The sequence below is a fragment of the Triticum urartu genome, chromosome 4A (assembly GCF_056163025.1).
Source record: "Triticum urartu cultivar PI428250 chromosome 4A, HENAU_Tu73, whole genome shotgun sequence".
NCBI lineage: Eukaryota > Viridiplantae > Streptophyta > Magnoliopsida > Poales > Poaceae > Triticum > Triticum urartu.
In genome coordinates, this window is record NC_141876.1 from 7620401 (window position 1) to 7644796 (window position 24396).

At 45.0% G+C, this 24396-nt stretch overlaps 3 protein-coding genes across 9 annotated transcripts; 2 read left to right on the plus strand and 1 right to left on the minus strand.

Moving 5' to 3' along the window:
* Positions 1-1621: 1621 nt before the first annotated feature.
* LOC147974335 (ACT domain-containing protein ACR8-like) lies at positions 1622-3972 on the plus strand. Of its 5 annotated transcripts, none has more exons than XM_087517406.1 (3): positions 1622-2716; positions 2967-3077; positions 3633-3972. In XM_087517406.1, exon 1 carries the CDS (start codon positions 1729-1731, stop codon positions 2281-2283), a length of 555 nt encoding a protein of 184 aa, XP_087373532.1. In that variant the 5' UTR covers positions 1622-1728; the 3' UTR covers positions 2284-2716; positions 2967-3077; positions 3633-3972. The 5 variants fall into 5 exon arrangements, with proteins under 5 accessions (XP_087373532.1, XP_087373534.1, XP_087373531.1 ...); XM_087517408.1 differs by having other exon boundaries at positions 3656-3972; XM_087517405.1 differs by having other exon boundaries at positions 3659-3972.
* A 4799-nt stretch (positions 3973-8771) lies between these two features.
* On the plus strand, positions 8772-13672 carry LOC125529493 (GDSL esterase/lipase At5g03610). Of its 2 annotated transcripts, none has more exons than XM_087517411.1 (4): positions 8772-8944; positions 9072-9371; positions 12618-12886; positions 12995-13672. In XM_087517411.1, exons 1-4 carry the CDS (start codon positions 8890-8892, stop codon positions 13511-13513), a joined length of 1143 nt encoding a protein of 380 aa, XP_087373537.1. In that variant the 5' UTR covers positions 8772-8889; the 3' UTR covers positions 13514-13672. The 2 variants fall into 2 exon arrangements, with proteins under 2 accessions (XP_087373537.1, XP_087373538.1); XM_087517412.1 differs by having other exon boundaries at positions 8778-8951.
* A 185-nt stretch (positions 13673-13857) lies between these two features.
* Positions 13858-19584, minus strand: HIRA (histone chaperone HIRA-like protein). Of its 2 annotated transcripts, XM_048693908.2 has the most exons (10): positions 19124-19578; positions 17957-18232; positions 17481-17732; positions 16968-17365; positions 15883-16885; positions 15558-15768; positions 15218-15452; positions 14961-15083; positions 14687-14804; positions 13858-14416 (listed from the first exon to the last, which is right to left on the minus strand). In XM_048693908.2, the coding sequence occupies exons 1-10, from the start codon at positions 19229-19231 to the stop codon at positions 14147-14149; spliced, it is 2994 nt and encodes a 997-aa protein (XP_048549865.1). In that variant the 5' UTR covers positions 19232-19578; the 3' UTR covers positions 13858-14146. The 2 variants fall into 2 exon arrangements, with proteins under 2 accessions (XP_048549865.1, XP_087373536.1); XM_087517410.1 differs by having other exon boundaries at positions 15218-15768; positions 19124-19584.
* Positions 19585-24396: the final 4812 nt, after the last annotated feature.

The following is a 24396-nucleotide window of genomic DNA, read 5'->3' on the forward strand; positions in this document are numbered from 1 at the left end:
ATCTCCTTAATGCTTTCTCAGAACCGATGAAGAGCCGAAGAATTTAAGAAGACCTATGCAAGTCAGCAGATCTGAAGGAGTTAGAGCCAGAGATGGAGAGCAAAGCTATTTGAAACTGAATCATTAAACTATAAGGAAGAGAATTACTAGGAGAATGCAGATCTCTGTGATTGGAAGGATCGATGATCATCCGTTAATTGCTTGCCGCGCCCTTGGAATCTGAAAGTCACCGAAACGGCAGCGTTGTTCATTGACTGTGAATTTAGGCAAAGTTGGGAGGAGAGGAGTCACCGAATAAGGAGGACTAACGAGGGACTTGTGGATCCAGTGGAAACTGATTTGACTTCTCCGTGAGTATTGCTTGTATATCCACCAGTTTAATGGGCTTTACACTTGCACGGCTGCACCTTGGGCCCTATTTTGTTCTCTAGATTTCCTCGGCCTGAGACAAAAACACACTGGGTTCTACTACCAGCTGGGTCGGGGCCCTCTTTCTTCGCCCGCGCGGGAAAGCCGCCACGTACGCCCGTCGATGATGGGTCTGTTTCAGTGTCCTCCCTTCAAGCATGACTACAGGGCCAGCCCATAGGCCGAGGCAGCGGGGCGCCCGCCCTGGGCCCCAGGAGGTAGGGTGAAGAGCCGAAGAAAATATGAGAAAAAAAAACATGTATATATGAACAAGTAGAATTCCCAAAAAATCGATCGACAATTTTTTACAGGACGAGTAGTTCTTTCAGGAATCACTGCAACTGGCAATATATAGTAAATTTTTGAAGTTCTCTTGGTCGATAAATAAATTGTAGAGTTAGTTTTAGAATTCAAAGATAATGGATCCATCTACTGAATATTTACTTTGGTTTTGACATACAAAATGTTTTTCAGTTCATGTGTGTCAAGAAAAAAAACAAGGGCCCCTTGTTGTCTTCCTGCCCCGGGCCCCGTATATATGTGGACCGGCCCTGCATGACTAGGCCTCCGTGCTGGACCAGTGCAACGGCCTCCTGCTCCTCCGTCAGGACAGCCCCCGCCTCTACTACGTGTGCAACCCGGCGATAGTGCGGTGCGCCCGCTTGCCTACCCTGCCCACTTTGTATTTCTGGAGTATCTTCCTCGCCTTTGACCCAGTCGTGTCACACCACCATGAGGTGTTCCTGTTCCCGCGGACCATGACACAGCTGCGACCTGTAAGGGAGGCGGTCCGATCCGGCGTCAAAGCACAAGAACTGTTATGCGGCTTGTTTGAAGAAGACCAACCATATGAAGAAGAGGGAAAAGAAGAACAAGGTGAGGTTGAACAAATACATGAGCTAGTTGTCGAGGATCAGCCCGAAGATGAAGTGTTGTCTTTAATGGTGTTCTCATCACGGACTAACACATGGGAGAGTCGAGAGTTTGTGCCCGGAAGTGGTTGCACTTCTCAGCACCTCTAGGACATGTTGCCAGTATCTTTACCTATATACTAATAAACTAGCTGTTGCGTCTGGTCGTCCGTCGTGGTTGTTTTGCAAAAAAAACCTTCGATTTACAGGAAATCAACCCGCAGTCCCTGTTTTAGTGGCACCCAGAGAAAACGTTTCACTTTTACAAAAAAAACCTATAGGTATTTCAATTCAGTCCGCAGTCCTTTCCTTCCTTTTATCCACTCTGCGCCGGCGGCTACGCCCATTCCGTCGTGCGCCGGCGGCCGCCGTGCCTCGCTCGGGAGGATGGAGTGCGCTCGCCGGGAGGATGGACGGCGCGGAGAGGCGCGCTCGCGCCCGAGCTCCTGTGCCCGCGCCTCGCGCCTCCTTGCACCGCTCCGGCGGCCACTCGCCACACGCTGTCGCCGGCGACCATAAACAGCGACCGTCGCACCTCTACGCGCGCTACCCCGAGGCCCCAGCCACGCCACGCGCCGTCTTCCGCAACCCCGGCCTCCTCCTCGACCTCGCCTCTCCGTGCGAACAAACGGCGTTGCCGGCGGCGGCCACGGCCACCGTGCTTGAGCTGACGGGCGCCGACCGCACGGGGCTCATCTCCGAGGTGTTCGCCGTGCTGGCCTACATGAGCTGCAGCGTCGTCGATGCCAGGGCGTGGTCGCATCGCGGCCGCCTCGCCTGCCTCGTCTACCTGCGGGACGAGGATGTGGCCGCCGCCGGTGTGGAGCGCATCGAGGCCCGCCTCGCCCCCCTCCTCCGCGGAGACTCGGAAGCCAGCGGCGGCGCCGTGGCTGCCGTCCCCGCCGGCTCCATCCCGCACGCTGACCGACGTCTCCACCAGCTCATGTATGCCAGCGGCGACTAGGAGCGCGCATTGCCAGCTCCCTCGGTGTCTGTCGAGAGCTGGGCCGAGCGCGGGTACTCGGTGTTCAACATCCATTCCACAATCATCTCTTGTACAGTGGCTGAGGAAGATCCAGGAAAGCAAGAGCTGCGCAAGAGGGGGCAGGATCAGGAAGAAGCACGGTGATGGAACCTTAGCAGTAGACCAGATGCAGACATGTACATAAGGGGATCCGATTACGATTAGATGATGCAGACCGTGTCCTTGTCCAACAAAACTCAATCGAGTGTTTGACCCGGATTGTTCTTTTTTGCTATAAGAAGGAAGAGTACTACGCTGGAATCTCCATCACGTTAATTGTCGACGAAACATCCAATGTTTCCGCCGAGTTCGCAGCAGGAAGGAGCTCAGAGTTCGCCAATGCCTCCTGCGGTGTCTACACTCTACACCAGAGGTATGCTTCCCCTAGAACCATGTTAACACGTTATGAGGATCCATGGCCTCTTCTTCTATTTCTTCAGTGCTACCGTCTTGCTCGTCAGAGGAAACTGGTGCAGTTTCTGCTGCATCTTCCTGACACTGGTCCTCAACCATCTTGTTTTGCTCTTCGTTCTGAAGATCCATGGCCTCCTTTTCCAATTGTTGAGTGGGTACAGCAGTTTCCATATCATCACCTAATCGGTTGCAAACAAAATTCTCATCAGTTTCAGATACGACAGTCAAGAGCGTCACAGGAGGAAGAAGCTCCGAGTTCGCCGGAGGTACACAAACATCCGTCCAGCACTCCAATGTTGCCTACGGCGTCTACACCAGAGGTATACTTCCACTTGACCCTGTTAACAAGCGCCGCGAGCAGAGTAGACACCGGCCAGGTCCAACATTTGATTCAGCCATGTATGCACAGAGCGTCAATCATCATCCAAATCCATACATTGCGTTAATTTTCAGACCCTCTAGGTGATGCTTTTTCATGTCTAGAATTGACCCTCGAGGTGATGCTTTTTCATGTGTAGAATTCAGCATGTTAGGCAAGAGTGTTAATCAATCTACTATAATATCAGACATGAGAGACCGGTCCAATTTTTCTTCACTACCTCGGAATAAGGAGCTCAAGTCTGTAGTAGCAGGACTCATAAGAAAATGCATTGTCAGATATATGTAGTAGAATCTGAATCTGTTAATCTGTTGAAAGATAAGGAATCTACTTGAAAGATAATGACAAGAGAGACCAGTCCAATTTTTCTTGTAAAGTGCATGCTGTTTAAACTTTTAAATGTTCATGTATACCTCTGTTTCTTTCTCATTGAGTTTTGGTACATTTGGTATTGTTCGATATGCTATCTAATATAGAGTGTGTGGCCCCACTTCAGTTGTTCAATTATTTTTCACTTAGCAGCGGGTGATTGATGGACCAATTATGCCAGCAATGTCCTTAATTTCAGAGAAGATGCAAAACAGATAACATGGATGAGCTTGAATAACTGCCGATAGTGTAGCTTTCTGCTGGACCATATATTCTGCCCGGAGAAGTTTCAGTGACCAATGGAAGCTTTGGTATATTTTTTTCAAGCAAAAGTAATCGTCTATTACCCATGTCAGGTTTCGACTCAAATTGTGGTGCTTCTGTTGGCATTCCTTATCTTTTATGCCTGATGTGAGTCTTAGTGCTAATAAGAACTATTTTTTCCAAATGGTAAATCTACCTTTTCCCCATCATGTGACTTAAAGCTAATCTATTCATGGTTAGTTTTCCTTCCTGTATAAAGGTCATCTGTTCCGGTACAGTTTTTCTTCGCTTTCTTTTACTGTAACATAGACCATGCTCACATGGTCGCAAATTGTAAACAGAGATGGAAACGTGCATACAGATCTCTCAAGCATGCAATATTTTTCCAGGGTGACAATTTTTTACATGGCTTTATATCTGAAGACACCTTTTGGTTGACTCTATTTGTTGTATATAAGTTCTATCCAAATGTACCTTTGGATGCTTATACCATAACTGATGGCCCTGGATAAGTTATATCTGAAGATACCTTTGGTGACCCCTTTCTATGTTCATTGGTGAATAATAGCGGAAAAAAAACTCGAATGAAACACTGAGACGACATAGAGGAACACTACTTGGGGCAGTACAATGTTATAGAGGTCGCTTTGTTGAGAGGTGAGCAAATACATGAAGCCAACAGAGCAACTGGGTGGGTGGATCATGACTAGCTCTGATTTTCTGTACGATTATTTGTCCTGCTCTTGCAATTCTCACACTCTATGTGAGAGAAGATCCCACAAGAATTATCATTGTTTGTGTTTAAGAGGGCCGTAAGGTTTATCCATATCATAGTGAGGCGTCGAGTTACGTATTTGCTATAGACTAGATGACTGAATCTCAGTCAAGTTTTTCAAACATGCAAATTATATCACAGTTAATTCTTCATTCTTCAGCAAGGCAGCACAAGGGGACTACATGGAGCAACAACACCCGAATTTATTTATGCATTTGCTTTAGCCAAGATATCTCAATCCCGGGCGACTTTTCAAACATGCAAATTATGTTACGGTTCATGTTGCGACGCATGGGCAATTAAATGAAGAGGGGCAATTATTCGTTTACAAGGGATAATGAGATGGGGAACGGAAAGAGAGACAATGAGTGCAGTTCATCTCGCAACGAGAGTGTCTCCTTTTTCTGAGAGCGTGCGTGTTTGAATAGGCAAGTCCTTATGTTTGCTCCAAGCCCAAATAGTGCAAAAAACAATTACAAATATAATATAATTTTCAAAAAGACAAAACATTTTGTAAAAAAAATCTGTTAAAAAAATTCCTTTTTAGAGAAATGTTCCAATTTACTAAAAATGTTAAATAATCTTAAAAAAGTGTTCCGGTCTTTATGTAAACGTTAACTTTTATCAAAGATAAGAATTTTTCCATGTTTAACCTTATCATCGACATTTATTAAAATTGGGTATAAGAAAATGATGCACAATGGCACATGAAGCAGGTTTTTTAGGCTAACCACACGCTTTATTAATTGCTCAATAATGTTGTGACGAATACACGTTTTTTGGCACATGAAGCAGCTGTCCCCATTTTCTCGCTCGGTGCAACGCACGGGCATTTGTACTAGTATGAAAACTACAACCAAATATGGAAGTCAGCTATGTATTGGCGAGGGTCTCTCTATGTGCATTGCGGTAACCATATTCTCATGATCCTAAGAAACTCACAGGTTACCTATGATATACCCTGTGACGAGGAAGAGCAAAGAGGCATCCTTCCTACTAGGTCGGTCTTAGCGAGTTATGAGAAAGGGATCCACTACGTGGCGCTCGACATGTTCCAACTCCAGGTGTGGAAACTGACGGAACTTGTTGACGGGCGGTTAGGGTGGACACGTACACACGAGGCCAACCTTAGTCTTTTCAGTCACCAAATAAAGCGCTCATCACAAGTTATAAAATCAATGGCGCGATGGGAGTTGGTCGAAAGCAATGAAGCAAAAGTCAGCCTCTTTGAACCCCCTCGGTGGCCAGAGCAAAGAGGAAGACGAAGATGAAGAAGAGAAAACCAAAAGTGGGTCCAGCTGCATGTGGGACTCGGATGAGGATAACTTCATTGACTTGGACGAAGGTGTCGCTGTCCGACCCGAGCCGTTGGAGCACTGGTGGTACTGCAGGATCATCGGAATGCATCCGCACAAGGACGTGCTCCTCCTCCACATGAACGGTAGGGCGATGGCGTACCATCTTAGCACCTCGAGGATGCAACACCTAGGCAAGGGGCTCGTCAAGGAAGTCGGCCGGTGGAACAGCGTCGAGCGTGCATTCCCTTACCGCCCGTACTACATGGACGCGCTCCCGGTGGGGAAGATGTCGCGGTGAATGTATATAGAGAGCATTGTTGCTTTCGTGCGTTTAAAAAAAAATCACGCTTTGCCGACTGGTAGAGAGTTAGGTTACTCGAGCATCTTGTCGGAAGAACAAGATTGTAAAAGAATGGAGGGAGTAAAATGATGATCAAGGAGGTGTGTGGCATATACGAGAAGTCCTGGATGGAACTCTGTGGTGTCACGGGTCAATAGGTGAAGAAGTGAATAGCGGCCTTGTGATCCAGAGCCCACATGTACCCCGATGAGTAGTAAAATCAAAAAAAAAAAGGTGATTGAAAATTTCCAACAATTCTGATATTTTTTGGCAACAAACATTGATGAATATTTTAACCGTGTGTAGATTTTCATGAGTGAATGACATTTGTGGAGGTCTGGGAGAAAATGATTCAAAAAAATATCTTTTTGAAGCATTGATTTTTTTTTTGTCCAAGACTTGCACCAATGTCATTCCATCATGAAATATGGCACGCAGATGAAGCATTCACCGATGTTTATCACAAAAAATGGGAATACTGTGGTGTTAAAATGTTTGTGTGGTCTTAGAGTTAGAGGACACTCTTATTCGCAAAAAAAAAAGAGTTAGAGGACACTCCAGCGTGGAGCATGCCCACGCGTCAGTCGCCACGCAAGCTACAGTAAGTGTTGATTATCTCCTATCCTTTTGTACCCACATTGCTAGCATGCACCGCCGCTTAAGCACGCGGCGCCTGACAGTGGCACTGACTAAACTGAACTAATAACAGGCCAAATTAGTGATAATAGCAGCTTTAGTAGGTGGGTTTGTGGGTGGCTGGGACGAACAGACGATGCAGCATACATACGCGGAGCATGCATCTCGTAAAGCTAAGATTCTGCCGCTGGTCTATTCGGACTGTTTAGGCTGTGTCAGAGCGAGCGAGGAGAATAAACATGTGCGTCCTTGGAGGCTTCTTCTGACTTGCTAGCTCCTGCTGACACAGGAATGGAATCATCTTAACAGTTCTTGCGAGTGTATGTGGCTTGGTTGTTGCACATCTAAATGACACAATCAATCATAAAAAGAAAATAAAAATATATTCACATCTAAGTGATCCCAAAAGTATAGAGGGGCACTTGCGAGTTTTTCTAGTGTGTACTCCTACTATAACACTAATTACATATTTAGGGAGAAACTTCTATAAAAAAAACCGGAGTCCAAGCAGGTATCAATTTTTTTTTTGCTGCAGCGATGAACTTTCTGTTATGTCTGTTCCAAAACAAAAAAAAAAACATACCATTAAGATCTCGAAGGACTGCTCCAACCCGATCCTTCAACCGTGTCAACATCGAATCCAGAAGGGGAACATTTTCGTATCGGCTGTTCGTCGTATTTGACGGAAGCAAAGCAACCGCGGTGCCGTCGGCAAGGGCTCGGACAAGAAGAACTCACCGGAGGCGAGGCACGGGAGTGAGGGGGAGGGAAACTACTGTGGTCAACTGAAGGCATTGCTGTTTTCAGTTGGAATTGACTTTGAATCACATATGAATTCGCATGTTCTAGGTAACTGCACCGAAAAAATTCGGAATCCAAGTTCAACTTCACTAGCAAAGCTGGTTATAAAAAAATTAAGCTTCTACTTTTTCCTGCGAGAATCTGCTGCCTAAAACTGAAACAAAATGCAGTAAAACTTTCTTTTTGATAAAAGAAGGGCTAAACCAAAGCAAGTTTGATCTTACAAAGAGCACGAAAAAACCTACCCCTACTGCTACTCGCTCAACGGGGTAAAACTATCATGATACGACTTTCATTGACACTGGTTCTTGCCCGACTGACGCGGCTGCAGAGAGACGACGGTTCAGAGTTAATGCAGCAGCCATGGCCGGCCGGAGCCGTGTGTACGCTCCAACCGTGGCTGACGAGGGGGGGTGGCTGGCTGGCTCGCTGTAGCACGACGGCGACGGTGGGCCGGCCGTTTCGGTGGCAGTTGGCAGTCCAGATCGCCCGGTCAGACCCAGCGAGCGTGATTAATACAACCTGACCTGAGCATAGCTGGCCAGGCAGGAGTCATTTTGGTGAGTTTGGGTATGTACATACACGAAAACGTATACATAGAGCTCGCGTGTATACACAACACACAAAAAATACTACTCGTATAGTCGTATTTGAAGATATACAATAAGGATATCTAAAGACATACTCTCTCCATCTCTTTTTAATCTGCATATAAAATTAGTCTAAAGTTAAACTTTATAAAGTTTGACCAACTTTATAGGAATATCTATTGACATTCATAATACTGAATCAATATCATTAGATGGATGGATCATACATTTTGTCAAACTTCACATCGTTTGACTTCAGACAAATCTTATACTCAAATAAATGGAGTGAGTATATATATATTGTACATACATACAAATTAAAGAAAACCGCGTCGTCTCATACGTATAGGGTGTACATGTGTTGACCATGCAGCCCATGCATGGAGAAATTCAGATATACCCCACGCATGGCATGAGGTGTGACATTATTTATGGTTTCGAGGAAGGGAAGGAATAATGGCGGTGTCCACTGACTGCTAGAGTGTCTCCATCCATCCCAGTCGCATCGGCCGGAGATGTATGGCGTACGTACGCCGAGTATAAAGCTTCCTGTCCGGCCGGCACAGGCCCATATCCCTCACCTCCCACACCACAAACCGCGCCATCACTCACATTCACAGGGCATCAGACAGACAGGCGCGAAGCGGTCGAGGCCGGCCACATACCACACCTCCACGGCCATGGAGCACCGCCGGAGCCGCCCGCCGTCGGTGGCCGCCGCCGGGGCCCTTCTCTGTAAGCAGCCAGTCCATAAAAGAGACCATTTATTGCTCATCAGCTAACCACGCTGGCTCATTTCAATTCTGCTTCGCTCTCTGTCATCCACTCATTGATTGCTCTCTGTCTCTCTGATGAACTGAAGGCCTGGCGATGCTGCTGGTCGGGGCGCTGCTGCCCGCTGCCTCGGCCGCGTCGGCGGACGGCTGCCCTGCCGGCGGCGAGCGGGCGAGCAAGGAGCAGGGGAGGAGTGGCCGTCGTCATCACCGGAAGCATGAGGTGGCGGAGGAGCTGTGGGTGTTCGGCGACTCGTACGCGGACACGGGGAACCTGGGGAACCTGGGGCGGGAGCTCACCCACGCCTGGTACGACCCCTACGGCCGCACCTTCCCGCGCCGCCCCGCCGGCCGCTTCTCCGACGGCCGCGTCCTCACCGACTTCGTCGGTAAGTCCACTAACCACACCCTGCTCCTCCTCTGTTAGTCCTCGCTGTCGATTACTACTCCGGACGCTCGCCTCGCCGGAGAAGACGTGGCACGGCGGTGCTGTGCGGTGCAGTGGACGGAGTAAATACATGTGTAGTATGCAGTTGGTCGTTGGGTCCAAATGAAGTCCAATAGATAGATAGATGGACGCAGAAATCAAGCTGTCCATGGAATTCGCTCGCCGATGCATTGATTGGTTGATACATACACAGATAGGTCGTGTTCAAATCGGTGGGTGGACGACGTAGTACTCCCTAATCTCTTTTTACTTTGCATACAAGATTTATTTGAAGCCTGACCGTGTTTATATAGGAAAAAATATCAACATTCACGGTAGCAGTTCCAAATGGATGTTATTAGATGCATCATCGAATTAATTTCCGTATCATATAACTTTGATATTGGAGATGTTGGCATTTCTAAATATAAATTTGTTCAAAGTTTCTGAAACTTGACTTCAGAAAAATCTTATACGCGAAGTAAAAAAGAAACGAAGGAGTAACTAGGGGTACTAATTCGTTGAGTTCTACTCGCTCCTTTCCTAAATATAAGTCTTTTTAGAGATTCCAATCAGTGACTACATACGAAGCAAAATGAATGAATGTATGCTTTAAAATATGTCTACATACATCCGTATGTTATAGTTCATTTAAAATGTCTAAAAAAGCTTATATTTAGAAACGGAGGGAGTACTATACATGGCCGAACGGCCGGTAACTAATCCTCTTGCAGTTTCCCTTCATCGTTTCATTTTGGTAACATGTCGGTCTTCACGGTTGGGTGCAACATGGTCACCCATCTTGGCCATACGCTAGCTAGCTGCATGCGTTGCATGTCGCCGGCAAAATGGACACATGCCGTCATTCCTCTTTCCATGCATCTGTATGGTGTACCCATGCATGCACACATGGAGCTAAATTCATCAGTGTGCATGCGCGCGCACATGCATCTGCACGCCCAACCTCGTGCGTGTGTAGCATTTCACCGACTACCGTCGTCTTGTCACGACTCACGCCCACTCCTGGCTTCACCCATGATCGATCGATATGCATTATTAAACTGCTCCCTCCGTTCCATAATATACATGTTTTTTGACACTAAACTAATGTCAAAAAAGTCTTATATTTTGAAACGGAGGAAGTAGCATATAATCACTTCGTTCCTAAATATAAGCCCATATAAGCCCTTTTAGTGATTTTATTACTACGGACTACATACTAAGCAAAATAAATGAATCTACATTTTAAATTACGTCTATATATATTTGTATGTAGTTTATATTAAAGTCTTTTAAAAGGATTTATATTTAGAAACGAAGAAGGTAGTATATATTTCCTCTCTTCTATTGAGTGTAAGCTGACGAAGGCTGAGCATAACAATGTATAGCATGCACACATGACACATTCATCGATTCCGCTGCACGTCCGGTCAGATCAGATGTGCTACGCAGCTTGTCTGAAGCGCCGGCAGGAGCTTTCATAATCTGACCGACGTTTTTGTTGCAAACCAGCTGAGAGCTGACCGTACTATACATAGGCTTTTTCATTCATAGGGTGGTGGTGCATCACACTCAGCTACACTACCATCACAACTGCTAATTACACCTCCTCATAATGTATCAGGTAGGAGTCATGCTACTCATGCAATTTGACATATAAACACCACTATAGGGTTGCATATTTCTCAGGCAATGGCGATGCTCTGTTTCGTCAGGAAACTTTATGCTAATGTTACCCGACAAACGTTCACCAGGAACATATGACATTTTGAACGATTTGCATGGCATTTTTAGTGTATGCGAGGTGGCAGTTTCTTCGGAGCGACACTCGTTCGGAATGCCGCCCGTTCTTGGCAAACGTTCGCCAGATACGAGGGTCCAAACTTTAATCTAAGCTAGCGAGATCTTTCTCGTACTGACTACGTGCTACCATGTGCACCATACACGTTGTTTAGTCAGTACTAAATCAAAAAGTGTCAAAAGCTACTTAGCAAATCTGAATCTGCTAATAACCAGTAGGAGTACTTCCATTCCATGTCAGAAAAGGGGACAGTAAGATATTCCCAGCTCCAACCTAACCCTGACACCTTCCCTTTTCCAGCACAAAAGCTCCTCAGATTATTCTCATCAGCTTACTTACACCCACTGATCAGTCAGTCAATAGCTTAGGATGATTGATTAGTCGCCATGCACATTAGTACTCCCTCCGTCTGAAAAAACTTGTCCCAACTTTGTTCTTAAAATGGATGAATCTAGCACTAACTTGGTGCTTGGTGCTAGATACATTCATTTAAGAGACAAGCTTTTTCGAACGGAGAGAGTATTATTTAGTTTATTTATTTGTATAAATCAAAAAAGTCTTAAAGGCTAGTAGCAAATCTGAATCTGCTAACTACTAATGCCAGAACTTGGTACTACTTCCATTCCATGTCAGAGAAAGGGACAATAAGATATTCCCGGCTCCAGCCACACCCTTGGCATCTTCCCCTTTCCAGCACAAAAGCTAGATTAATTTATACTTCCTCCGTTTTTAAATATAAGTCTTTTTAGATATTTTAAATGAAATATAACACACAGATGTATGTAGACATATTCTAGAGTGTATATTCACTCATTTTGCTCCATACGTAGTCATTTGTTGAAATCTCTAAAAAGACTTATGTTTGGGAACGGAGGAAGTAGTTATGCAGGCTTGCTAACCGTCAGGTAACCTCAAAACAATTTGAGCGTCGGTCACTTTCTGCTCTGCGTGAGGCCGTAGGCCGGGATGTTGTGAGGTGCACCGGTGGCGAGCGCCGACCATGGATGAGGAGATCCGGCGGGAGTGAGTCCGAAACTTGAGACCGGTTTGTCGCCGACGCTGTTGATTGGGGTGTGGCTTAGAGGGATGACTTGGGCGGCGATGGGGAGGGCAGAGCGGCGCATGGCAGAGGGGCCCGGAGGAAGTAAAATGCATTTTTTTTGGCCGTTGGATCAAGATCTAGTGGTCCTGATGAAAGTGACCGAGTCGCATGAAATATTCAGGTAACTGACATATAGATATAGGCAAATAGTAGTTATACTACACCATGAGATCATCACTAATCTACTCATACTTGTCGGAGAAATGGGAGATAGTATGTTTGAGATGAGTGTTTTGTACTGTCATTGGCGTAGTGTTTCTACTTAACTATTTTTGGTCTGACGCGGCATATGAATGTGAGTGCAGCTTCGGCGCTGGGGATGCGGACGCCGGTGGCCTACAAGGCGCGGCGGCGGGCGTCGCGGGAGACCCTCGCGCGCGGCATGAACTTCGCCGTCGGCGGCGCCGGCGTGCTCGACACCGGCAACTTCCAGCGCAACATCAGCGCCCAGATCGACCTCTTCCAGGCCATGCACCACAGCCAGCAGCGCGGCTGCGGCAAGCGGACGGCGCTCGTCGTCGTCTCCGGCAACGACTACGCCTACGCCGCCGCCGACAAGGACAACGGCACCAGCGTACGTCCTCACTATGCAACAACCGCTACTACAATCTGTTGCTGTCAGGTGTCAAGCTACTGCCCATATCTGATTGACTGACGGAGTTGTTCTGCTCTCCGAGTGCAGGCGGCGATCGCGTACATCCCGACGGTGGTGCGGGAGCTCCGGGAGCAGCTCCGGCGGCTGCGCGACGAGGCGGGGATGCGGAGGGTGGTGGTGACCAACCTGCACCCCATGGGCTGCACGCCGACATTCACCCGCCTGCTCAACTACACCGGCTGCGACCCACTGGCCAACGCCGGCGCCGCGCAGCACAACACCGCACTCCGGTCCGTCCTCGGCGGCCTCGACCCCAACAACCGCACCTTCCTCCTCCTCGACGTCCACACCCCCTTCGCCGACATCCTCCTCAACGACGACAACAAGAGCAGCAGAAGGTTCGCGAGCACGCTGCGGCCATGCTGCGAGAGCTTCAGGGCCGACGGCTACTGCGGCGAGGAGAATGAGAACGGCACACGGCAGTACACTCTCTGCGACGACCCCGGCCGCTACTTCTACTGGGACGACGTGCACCCGACGCAGGCCGCCTGGGCTGCTGTCGCCGGCACCTTCAGGGTCGCCGTCAAGAGCTTCCTCTCCACCTGACAAGACATGGCCATGTTTCTTGTGATAGACATAAGCTACCATTACTAGTAGTACCCAGCAGAAAGCAGTACTAACCAACACCATTGTTCTCCCCTGTTTCTGCTTCACCTGAAACAAGCAGCTTCCAAAATACAAGAAGCAAGTGCAAAATTTGTTCCATTTGCTTCTCCTCCACTCACCTCAACAACTGAAATTCGCTACTCTATTCCGAGTAAAGATCGAGTAAGCCAGGCCGAGCATCGAACTATGACGCATGAGCGAGAAGAGAACACACCATTTCACTTCGGAAAAGGAAGCGGATGCACCGTGCATCCTGCTCGCAATAAGAAACGGCATTGCGCCTATGGACCCAAAAAGTTCCTCAAGACCTTCTACGGATAAAACTGTTACAGAACCATATCAGGCGACCTCGCTTTCTTTCTACTGTTGTTACACCCGCGTTACAGCGAACAGGTTAAAGTCATTCTGCCGAGGTCACACCTTGACGAACAGGCGGGGGACACTAGGAACTACAAGCAGAATAAAACAACCACGAGAAAGTTCTCAAAATACACTATGGTGTATGCACTTTTTCTCTATGCTTACCAAGGGGTCAATAAATCGCCAGCAAACCGGACCGGAAGGGTTTGTTTGCTACGCGGTGGCGTCCTTGGCTTCTGTCGCGGGAGGTGTGACGTCCATTTTATCGACCTTGGCATCTGCTGCTGGAGGTGTCACGTCCATTTTATCGACCTTGGCATCTGCTGCTGGAGGCGTCACGTCCATTTTGTCGACGTTTTCCTCGGCGGCGCTTTCGTACTCCGACAGCAGGTCCATGAACTCGTTGAGCAGCCGCTGGACTTTGCGGTTTGTCGCCATCGAAGGAAGTATGTCTTCCCTGAGAAGTTTATGTTTCTTCATTCCCTGCAAAAGTAGCCACCAGCAAAGTTTATCAATCGAAGAGCGCAACTGACACCGGTGTTGAAATCGAATACAATTACTATATAATTCAATGTTTCTAAGCCCTTCAGTTAATATAGAAATTGAGTATAATCCAAGGTTCAAATAATCTGTCTTCTGTGAAGCTGGTACCTGTAACAGGAAGGACTGTAGCAACTAACAGAAACTACCAGTCTATGGAATAACTAAACATTCATATGTATGCCATGGAATCTAACAGAAAAAGAGCCTTACAAGAACATCAGGATCCCATGACGGATTATTCGCATCGGTAGACACAGCACCAACCATGCCCATGGGAGGGCCAAGAAAGCTCTCGCAGACTTCACGTAGGCGAGATTCATCTGCCTCTCTGCAGGCGAAAGAAGGATTTCAGCAAAGCATGATACTACTTCAAGACGAAATCTCTCAACCAATTGAACAGATAAAGTTCATGCTTACAGAAAATACTAAAAGTGAAGAGAGCAGAATCTGTACAGATGCGCTGAATGATATATAATGAGCTAACCTTGCCAAAAACCTAATGTAGGATAGGAGGCATTGGCGATATTCCTGTGAAGACTTCAAAGCCAACGAAGCTGCTAGCTGGGTCTCAAGATGGGCCCGCGTCTGCACTCCATCGTCTGTAACCCTGAGGTGGAAACAGTCACACAGGTACATTCAGAACAAACTCTGGGATACTGTGCAATAGGCACCCAGCTTGTCACAGACATTAGTTTCAAGCATCTATAAGACTAAATAAATAACCAAAGGAGCTTTGCATACCTGCTCCAAACAGGCTTTCTAGCCATGAACTTTCCTATATCAATCTGCAACTTTCCTAGCTCTCCACCTTGAGTAGAACTAAACGAGCTAGAAAAATTTGATGCTGGAAAACAATCATCCGCAATCCTTAGCCAGCACTTCATGCTCATGTCGTAGAGGAAAGCGTGCCGGGTGGCAAGGACAACCAAGGGCGAACCACATCTTGAGAACTTAGCAGATATAACCTTTACTGCACCTGTCACGCAAGAAAGAAAGTTCAACTTCAAGAAACAACATGCATCAGACACTAATCGAGATGCAGCAAGGTGAACTGAGGAAGGACTGGATGTAAATGTTTTACCAGAATCTTTGGCTGATGCCTCATCTGGAGAGGTAACCAAAGACGCCAAAGAATCTTGCAAGATGCAGGTCCTGTTATTGAGATCCCATATGTACATTAAACCTCTCCTTGTTACAAGTAATAGTTTCCAGCAGTCATCGCAATCTATAAAAACAGCTGAGGAGCCCATCATCATTGCTGGCATTGCTCGCATCCCACATTTTGTGTAAACCTAATCAAACCAGAACACAATTGATTGGGTAGTTTAGGGCTAACATTCTTCAAAAAACTGAAAACACACAAAATCAACGAAACAAAAAAAGTACACCAGAGGGGTTATTTCTACCTGCAGGCAGCCATCTTCACAGCCAACTGCCCAGAAGTTTGCATTACCAGCCAAGACAGTAACTTTTCCGGAGATGCGATCGGACCAAAGAGTTTCTGTTCCTTTTGTACATCTAATCTCGGTTTCTTTTGTTGAAAAGGAACCACCCAGTCCAATCATATCACCTGCAGAACGTTCTACTGGCTTGGCTTCAAGGCAGACTGGCAAAGAATCATCATTGTCCTTCTTATTGAATACAAAAATAGAGAGCTCAGAGGAGGAGGCCAGCAAGCCTGGAACAACAGAACCAGTGTGTTCAACACTCAACCTTCCATCCCTGCCAGTACCAGCTGAAGCTTTTTGAATAACAAGACTCTCGCTAATGTTAGCTCTTGCTGTGATGCCAGAGCGTTCCCTAACTCCACAATTGTTACAGTTACCGGTACCGTAGGATGATCTTATTCCATTCTCTCCAGGGCGCATTCGCTGATCTAGGGATGAAAAATCAACAACTTGATTCTGAGGACGGTTGGACAAGTTTTCCTGGTTAGAAGGAAATCCCACTGCCTCTGGAATTATTCTTTTCCGACCATCAGGACGCCGGTATTCCCTTTGTTTTACTGGACTAGATACCCGGGTAACTTTAGACGTGTCATCAGCCGCTTGACCTGCTGTTTTCTTTTCGCCTTCAGGTAGAGTTTCAGGAGCTTTCTGACTCTCCACAACCACAACAGGAGGTGGTTTAGGTACATCTGCAGGAACTTTTGGGGGTGCCTGATATTGTTGGACGATAGGTGTCGCCTTCTTGGCAGCCAATTGCTTCACTGATGCTTCTTCTAGCAGCAACTGCGCAGGGCTTTCAGCTAGATTTGATTGCCTCCCTCTGACATCACCATATCTACTCCTCTTTAATTCATCCAGTTCAGAATCACTTAGCCTGTATCCAAGCTCCTTTGCTTCAAAGTGAAAGGTCGCAACTGATCCATCCAGAGAGCACGCGAAAAGTGAATAACCATCAGGGCTCCTGTAAGGGAGAAAAAATGGTTCCACCGTTAGCCGCACATGGCAACATCTTTTGTTACAAATGTAAGGTTAAAGTGTCTTACCAAGATAAATCAACCACGCTTTGAGTGAAGAAATGCTTAGCAACAAACAATGGCCGGGCACCTGCTGTTGTCCAAACAGTAATAGTCCGGTCTTGACTTCCAATAGCAATAACATTATATGGTTGATATTCTTTTGCTGATGTTTTTGATGCTCCATTGGCCCATCCAGCTGGTGCCGTCTTTGCGTCTTGACCAGTAGCTAAATTCTTACGGAACATCGAGTGATTAAACTTCACCACCACCACAGGCGCATTATGTCCCAGAAAGTCAAAAGTTGCAGTCCACTCGCCCCGTTCAAGCACAGGGGCCGAGTGCCTAGGTTTCTGGAAACCATGAGTTGTGGTTATGAAGTGGCCACAGGGCGACCAAGCAAGCCGCCTAAAAAATGTCGAACCAAGCTGCGGAACACAGAAAAGTAATATTTTTCAGTAAGAAAGACTTCTCTGCAAACAAAAGACGTGTCAGACACAGAAACAGTAAATTGAAAACAAAATGGCATGAAACATAACATACGGATTTTGACCAATGGCCTTCAGTCTTGTGAGCAAGACTCCAGTCACTCGTACGCCATATGATAACAGTCTTGTCATCTGACTGGCTTGCAATAAAAGATCCAATAGGATCCCAAGTAACTCCTTTAACTAAGCTGGAATGCCCCCGCAAGACGGCAGTGCAAATACCGTTTGTCATGCTCCAAATGTGAACAGTATTGTCCAAGCTGCCGCTAGCCAACGTCGAGTCATCAGGGGACCAATTTAGATCTACCTACTTTCGGCATAAGAAACAGATACGTGATTAATACAAAAGACTAACAAAGGCAGCTCTGGAATTTTGGCAGATAATTACCACATTCAGATCTACCTACTTTAGGCATAAGAAACAGGAATGTGTTTAATAGGAAAGATTAAAGATCACAGTATCAATATTTTTATCAGGTTTCCATAAATTGGAAGAAAGATAGCTAGACTGAAATTTTGGCAGATAATTACCACGTCCGCAGTATGCCCCCTTAAGGTCATAACGACCTTCCAATTTTCTATATCTGCAGGCTCTCCGCTTCCAAACTCAGATGTACCGGAACCAGCTTTCCTTTCATGAATTAGGATAGCTTGATCGTCTGATCCTGAAGCAAGATAGCGTCCATGCTTGGCCCATCTCACACAGTTTACTGATCCGAAATGATCACGCATTGTAGCCAGCAATCTTTGGTTGGAATCATCATTTTGGTTGTCTTTGCTCACAGATTTCATGTTCCATATGCGAACCTATTTTTGAAGAAGACAAACAGATGATGATTAGCAACAGGCATGTTACTTAACAAATCGGTTAAAATAGAAAAAATAATGTACAAGAGTTGATGCAAAATTCTTGCAGTATGACACAACAAGTTAACAACATCAACACTGCAGAACCAAACCAATATATTAGCATCGTCAAACAAACATCCTACCAATAAATTTGACTAACAGACAGCTATTTCGGTAAATAAATCATGATTCATGAACCATAACTTTCTATTAGTTACCTTCCATTAGTAAGAAAAATGGCTCAATTACCATCATAAGAACGGTAGGCTTGAGCCCCAAAAAATTTCAAGCTTGACCAAAGAGTGCCACCAAATAACAAGTTCCTAATACTACAGCACAAACTAACTTCAGTCAAGGACAACAATGAAGAAGCAGAACCAATTGAGACACACAACCACGCAGATTCCTGTAAGCCGGAAACGACAACACTGAACCTCACAAGCTTATGCAGAGAACGACGTATAAAACGAGCAAAGGTACGGCTACAACACTGAACCTCACACGCTTATGCACGGGACAACCTATAGAATGAGGAACAATAGGCGCTACGACACACTGATTTGTACTATTTCCATCTACACTTGACCTCAACGCCAAAATTCATGGCTGCAAAGAACTGAGCTTGGCACTACTCCCCTGAGCCGGAGAAACGACAACACTGAACCTCGCAAGCTAATGCAGAGAACAGCATATGAAACGAGCAATGGCTACCACTACATCACACTGATGTGCACTATTTCCATCTACGCTGAACCTCAACGCCGGTTCGCCGCTGGAAAGAACCGAGCTTGGCCAAGCCAAAGCCGAATTCCACGCGAGAAATTAGCAAGAGGGGGAAAAAAATTCAACCTTCTGGTCGCCGCCTCCCGTGGCGAAGCGGAGGCCGCTGGGCTGGATGTCGATGGAGAAGATCTGCAGGCCGTCATGGCGAACCCAGCTGGGCTTCTCCGTCAGCATCTCCGCGCCCCCTCTTCCTGCCGCCGCCGCCCCCCTTCTTCGTCAAGCCGAGGCGCCCATGACCAAAACCCTAGAAACCGAAAACCCTAGCTCCGGCGCGGCCCCTCGGGCGGAGGGGAGGGCGGGGACGGGCGGCTCCGGGGGTTCGGGATGACGGAGGCGGGTGGATTTACGGGGGGAGGCGGCCGAGCTCGGGGACGGCGGCGAGAAGGAGGGCGCCGCGGCGGCGGCGGGGCGAGGAACACGGCGGCGAGGGAGGTGGGGACGAACGAGAGCGTTCGTGAGAAGGGCAAAAAAATTGAATCGAATCGAAGAATTGAAACAAAATTACAAATTTAGAAACTTGGCAACTGCTGCTTTGAGATTCGTACTGATGTGTTGTATTGGTAGGTGCATTGTGGAGGTTGTGTGAAGTGCTGTGCAATGTGACAAGGAAGCTTCTATTAATATTTGGACAAGACTTGCCAACAATTGGCAACCTTTTGTGAGATTGGCAAGATAACTTTGTAACCAACTCGTCAAAAAAAAAAACTTTGTAACCAACTAGCTAATTACACGTGTGTTGCTACAGGACGAAACAATGTTTGGAGAGTGGTGGCAATGTAAAGCGGCAGATTATGAGCAGTCTTGGAAAGAACGGTTAGAAAAGTGGATTGCGTGAAGTATAATGTTATTTTTTTCGATAAACGAAGTATAATGTTATCTGCATGCCTAATTAATTATTTACATTAATGACTTGTTTTTAAAATTGATTTTGCACAAAAATAAATCCTATTTAAATGGCATAATTAATTGCACATGTAATTAATTGTCTGGCTAATTAATTATATATTTTTGAATTAACTTACAAATCGATTCGGCACTAATTACTATTAATTTTTGTTACCGGACCAATCATACTCGGAGATGCACTAAAAAATTGATATATTTTTCACGTGATGTGATCATCGGATCTAGCAATCTGTCGCACGGCATTCCTCCTGCACGCATGGATACCGTAGAGGCGGTGCACTTGCGCCGCTCCGGCGAACTTCTACGTGGGATCTGACACCTGGTTGTTCAAGGGAATCGCGGGGAGGAGACTGACTCCGAGACGCGTTGCCCCAACTCTATTTCCGCTGCACGGTACTGCGCGTCTAGTGGTAATGATATGTGGTCCATCTCCCTAGCATGTTCCTGGTTGATCTACCTATAGGAATATTTTTATCTTGCAGTCGATGCACCTAGCATGGCTCAATAGATAGCAACCTTCCCCTTTACGACCGCGTCGCCTGATTCCCCTCTAGGATAATGCCGCCTCCCCCTCAAGGATTGCACTGTATCCCATCCAGGTTTGTCGCCATCGTCACCCATCCAGGTCGCCAGTCAGGAACAAAGGATACGGGACTCGAGACTCGGGAGTTGCCTCGAGCTATGTTTGTGTGCCTTCGTAGCTCACCTTCATATGAATGTTCAAGCGCAGATCCACCGCTCTCTTGTGAGTATGGAACTATGGGTGGCCTTTGTTTTCCGCAGTTCTTCCCAACTGAACTCTTATTTGTGCATTCATGTATTGGTTGTGTTAAATTGATTAGAAAACAAAACGTATGAGCTAGTTGTAAGAAGATTTTTAAATAGACATTATTAGAGTCAATATTGTTTTTTTGCGCTATTTAAAAGATCTAGCAATCCAGACCCTTTTGGTGATGGTCTTAGTGCTATGGAGGTTTACAAAAGTGATGTTAAGGTTGATGGCATATGTCTCTTGTGCTACATAAAAAAGAGGACTAGTGGTAGCAAGCCATTCTGTGATCATCTCCCTTAGCATGTTCCTAGTTGATTCTAGAAACTGGTAGCAAGCTATTCTGCCAATGCCTACCTAATATGTTTAGCTAATTGTGCTAAGAATTCGGTTGTTTCCTTCTAATTGTCAGAAACTAATTAGTACTAATACATTGTTGAATAATCATGCATATTGGTGTCGAACAATCATGCATATTGGCGTCAGAAACTAGAACGTGAATGGTGATACGCACTCGTGGTTCAGTAACACACATTCATCAGATGAAGTATGGTGTATTGGTATTTATAATAAATCGAATCCTATCAAATTGCGAAATTATTATGGAGAGAAATTTATGAGGTTTCAGGCTGCTATGACACATAAGAGCACCATGTCTCTTTTGTTCACTTGAAAGTTGAAACTTCTGCATTTGTTGCGACTTGCTTTTTTTTAATATCTTTGTGTTCTATTGTAGCCAAATTTATTATAGAGATAATATCACGTGAAGCCATATAACTTGCGTTGGGTTTTCAGTTTGGTGCAACAACTTTGAAAATACGAATTTGTGGTCATCTAACTTGATGTCCGGTGCAAATACGGTGCATTGTAATGTATATCCGGGCGTACACTCTGTGTCAGCGTGGCAGTGACCCACACGTCAATGGCTGAGATTTTTTTAGACATAAAAGACCAGATGAGACCCACCTGTCAATGAGCAGTACAGGAAAAAAATATCACCGGTCGGGGGGTGGGGGTGGGGGTGGGGGGGGGGGGGTGGGGTGGGATTGAAGCTGCAAGGCTCGCATGACGGTTGAACCATAGTGCCAATACGCGACGACTGATGATTTTTCTTTTTGAGAAAGACTGATGGTCTAGTTTTGGGTAACAATATTTTCTTACCTTCTCTAGAAACATGTGGGCCAATCAGCTGAAATGGGCTATAGTCAGTGCAGCCCAGTTTGCGCCTTTATTTTTTAATAAAAATTCGTAGATAGTACATAAATTATAATCGCATTAATAAAAATAAAAGGTTCTAATACTCATGTGTTATCAATATTGTAAATAAAAATGATATAAATTACTTTTAAAATTATTTATATGTTATAATTAAAATATTCATATAATTAAAACACTATATATATCAATTAAAAAAGTTTGTATAATTTAAAATATTACAGATATCTGTAAACTTAAAGTAAAAAATATCAAATTATTAATAAAAATTTACATTTAACACATAAATAATTGTAGTTAAATTTTAAATTATGTATATTTTTTAAAAATATATGTTGATACATATTGTTTTATTTGACACATATTGTTTTTCTAAATCGCCACAAACATTTTTAATTGATAAATATTTTTATAATAATGCATGAGTAATTTTAGAAGTAAGTATTTCATTTTTAATTATAATACTTATAGCACACGAATATTTAAACATTTTTTTATTATTGAGATCATAATTTACATACTATTTACAAAATAAAAAAATAATGGCGCAAACTGGGCTGCACTAAACATAGCCTATTTTGGCTGATTGGCCCACATGTTCCCGGGGAAAGGTTATAAGAATCTGTTACCCATTTGACACAACAGTTGTCCTTAGCGTGATTGTTCAGCCCGTGAAGATCTCAACATCCAACGTAAGTTGTATGACTTCTAATGATATTACCTCTTTATTATATGCAGGTAGAGTCTGGTACAATCGGATCTAATTGAGAAATATGTTTCCATGAGAAAACATAGATAATTGTAGTACATACTAATGAATATTTGCACCACTGTTGTTGTTGGCCAATATTATTTGTTTTTCTTTTGGAAATACCTAATATTGTGCGCTTACTACTTTGATTAGTGAACTGCTTTCAAAAGAACTGAAGGTTTTTTTGGTGACTTTGTTGGCCATTGGAAGGAACTAGACAAAGGATCTGAATGTCTGACGACCAATTGTTGTGTCCAGAAGATTGTTGAGGATGTTCGCTTACTTCTCAGCGAGCCACTGGCTTCAATTTTTGAATTTTCTCTTACAATTGGTAGCTCACAATGTCTTCATTTCATTCTGTTGTTTCACTTCCTATCATTTAATATCCACCCCTTTGGGCTTATTGATAGATCAACATCGCCAAGATTTGTAGCGGCAACTTGCACAAGAGTCTTTATGTTCAGTTCCTATTGAAGATGATGCGCTAGAGCAAATTTCTAGCAGCGGTGATGTTGAAGGAACTTGCTGCTGGGTAGGTACAGGAAACACCCTGTTTTTCAACCCAGCTGATCTACACAAATGGTCAGTTTTTCGTGGATGTTTTTTACAATGGCTAAATGCTCATGCAGGAGGTTCTAACTACATGTCAATGCACAATAGTATCCAACATGCGTAGTATTTTTGTTGGAAAAATGTAATTGCACGGCAATAATGTCATGTAGCACCTTTTAAAATAGAACAGGAGCACGAATACAGGCCAAATTGTTCTAGATATGGCCATGAAACAATGGTAACAAGAATAATTTTAGACTTGGCTGATGCTTGTTGTTGTTTTGAAAGTATCGGCAAAACTCATGTAGTAAACTGGAACATCAACAATTCAACTTGCATTTGGTCCATCTTTTGTTCTTGTATTTAGCTCATGGCTCCAACTTTTGTTATAGCCCGGATGAAGGGCGAGTCTAGTATAGAACCAGGAGGTACTGGCACTAAGACGGGAAGGCGGTTACAGCCCTTGTCCCTTGCTGCTGGCCTGCCACGGCGGCGTCAATATCTGGCTCAGTTAGAACACAAGTTAGTGGATTTTGTGATAAGAGTTAGGGCTTGGGATGTCGGGGTATCCCCAAGCTTAGGCTCATCTTACGCCTTATTTCTTCATCCATTGTAAGATAACCCAAAATTTGAAAACTTGAATCACACAAAACTCAACAAAAGCCTTCATGAGATCCGTTAGTATATGAAAACAAAGCACTACTATAAGTGATGTAGTAAACCAATTCATATTTTGTTCTTGCATTATATCTACTGTATTCCAACTTTTCTATGTCAAAAACTCATCAAACAAAACCATAGAGCCATCAAAACAAGCACACAATGCAAAGAAAACAGAATCTGTCAAAAATAGAACAGTATGTAGCAATCTAAATAATTCGAATACTTCTGTAACTCCAAAAACACTGATAAATTAGGACGTCCTGGGAAATTTGTATATTAATCTACTGCAAAAGGAATTGGTATTTTATCGCTCTCTGTTTAAAAACAAAAATTATTTTCGCGAGCGCAAAAGTTTCTGTTTTTTCAGCAAGATCAAACAACTATCACCCAAGAAGATCCTCGATAGTGTCATCCGCCAGCGCGGAGCATGGGGCTTCCACTAGTACGTGGGTGGGAGCTCCCTCTAAGGGGAGACTCCGGGGC

Bases quoted from the DNA above. Each gene is read 5' to 3' on its own strand.
- LOC147974335 (XM_087517404.1), top strand. From the start codon at position 1,729: ATGGACGGCGCGGAGAGGCGCGCTCGCGCCCGAGCTCCTGTGCCCGCG.
- LOC125529493 (XM_087517411.1), top strand. From the start codon at position 8,890: ATGGAGCACCGCCGGAGCCGCCCGCCGTCGGTGGCCGCCGCCGGGGCC. The intron at 8,945-9,071 runs GTAAGCAGCCAG...GATGAACTGAAG, and splicing joins CGCCGCCGGGGCCCTTCTCT to GCCTGGCGATGCTGCTGGTC. The intron at 9,372-12,617 runs GTAAGTCCACTA...ATGTGAGTGCAG, and splicing joins CGTCCTCACCGACTTCGTCG to CTTCGGCGCTGGGGATGCGG.
- HIRA (XM_087517410.1), bottom strand. From the start codon at position 19,231: ATGCTGACGGAGAAGCCCAGCTGGGTTCGCCATGACGGCCTGCAGATC. The intron at 17,366-17,480 runs GTATGTTATGTT...TGTGTTCCGCAG, and splicing joins AAGGCCATTGGTCAAAATCC to CTTGGTTCGACATTTTTTAG. The intron at 15,769-15,882 runs GTAGAAATAACC...TGGTTTGATTAG, and splicing joins GTGAAGATGGCTGCCTGCAG to GTTTACACAAAATGTGGGAT.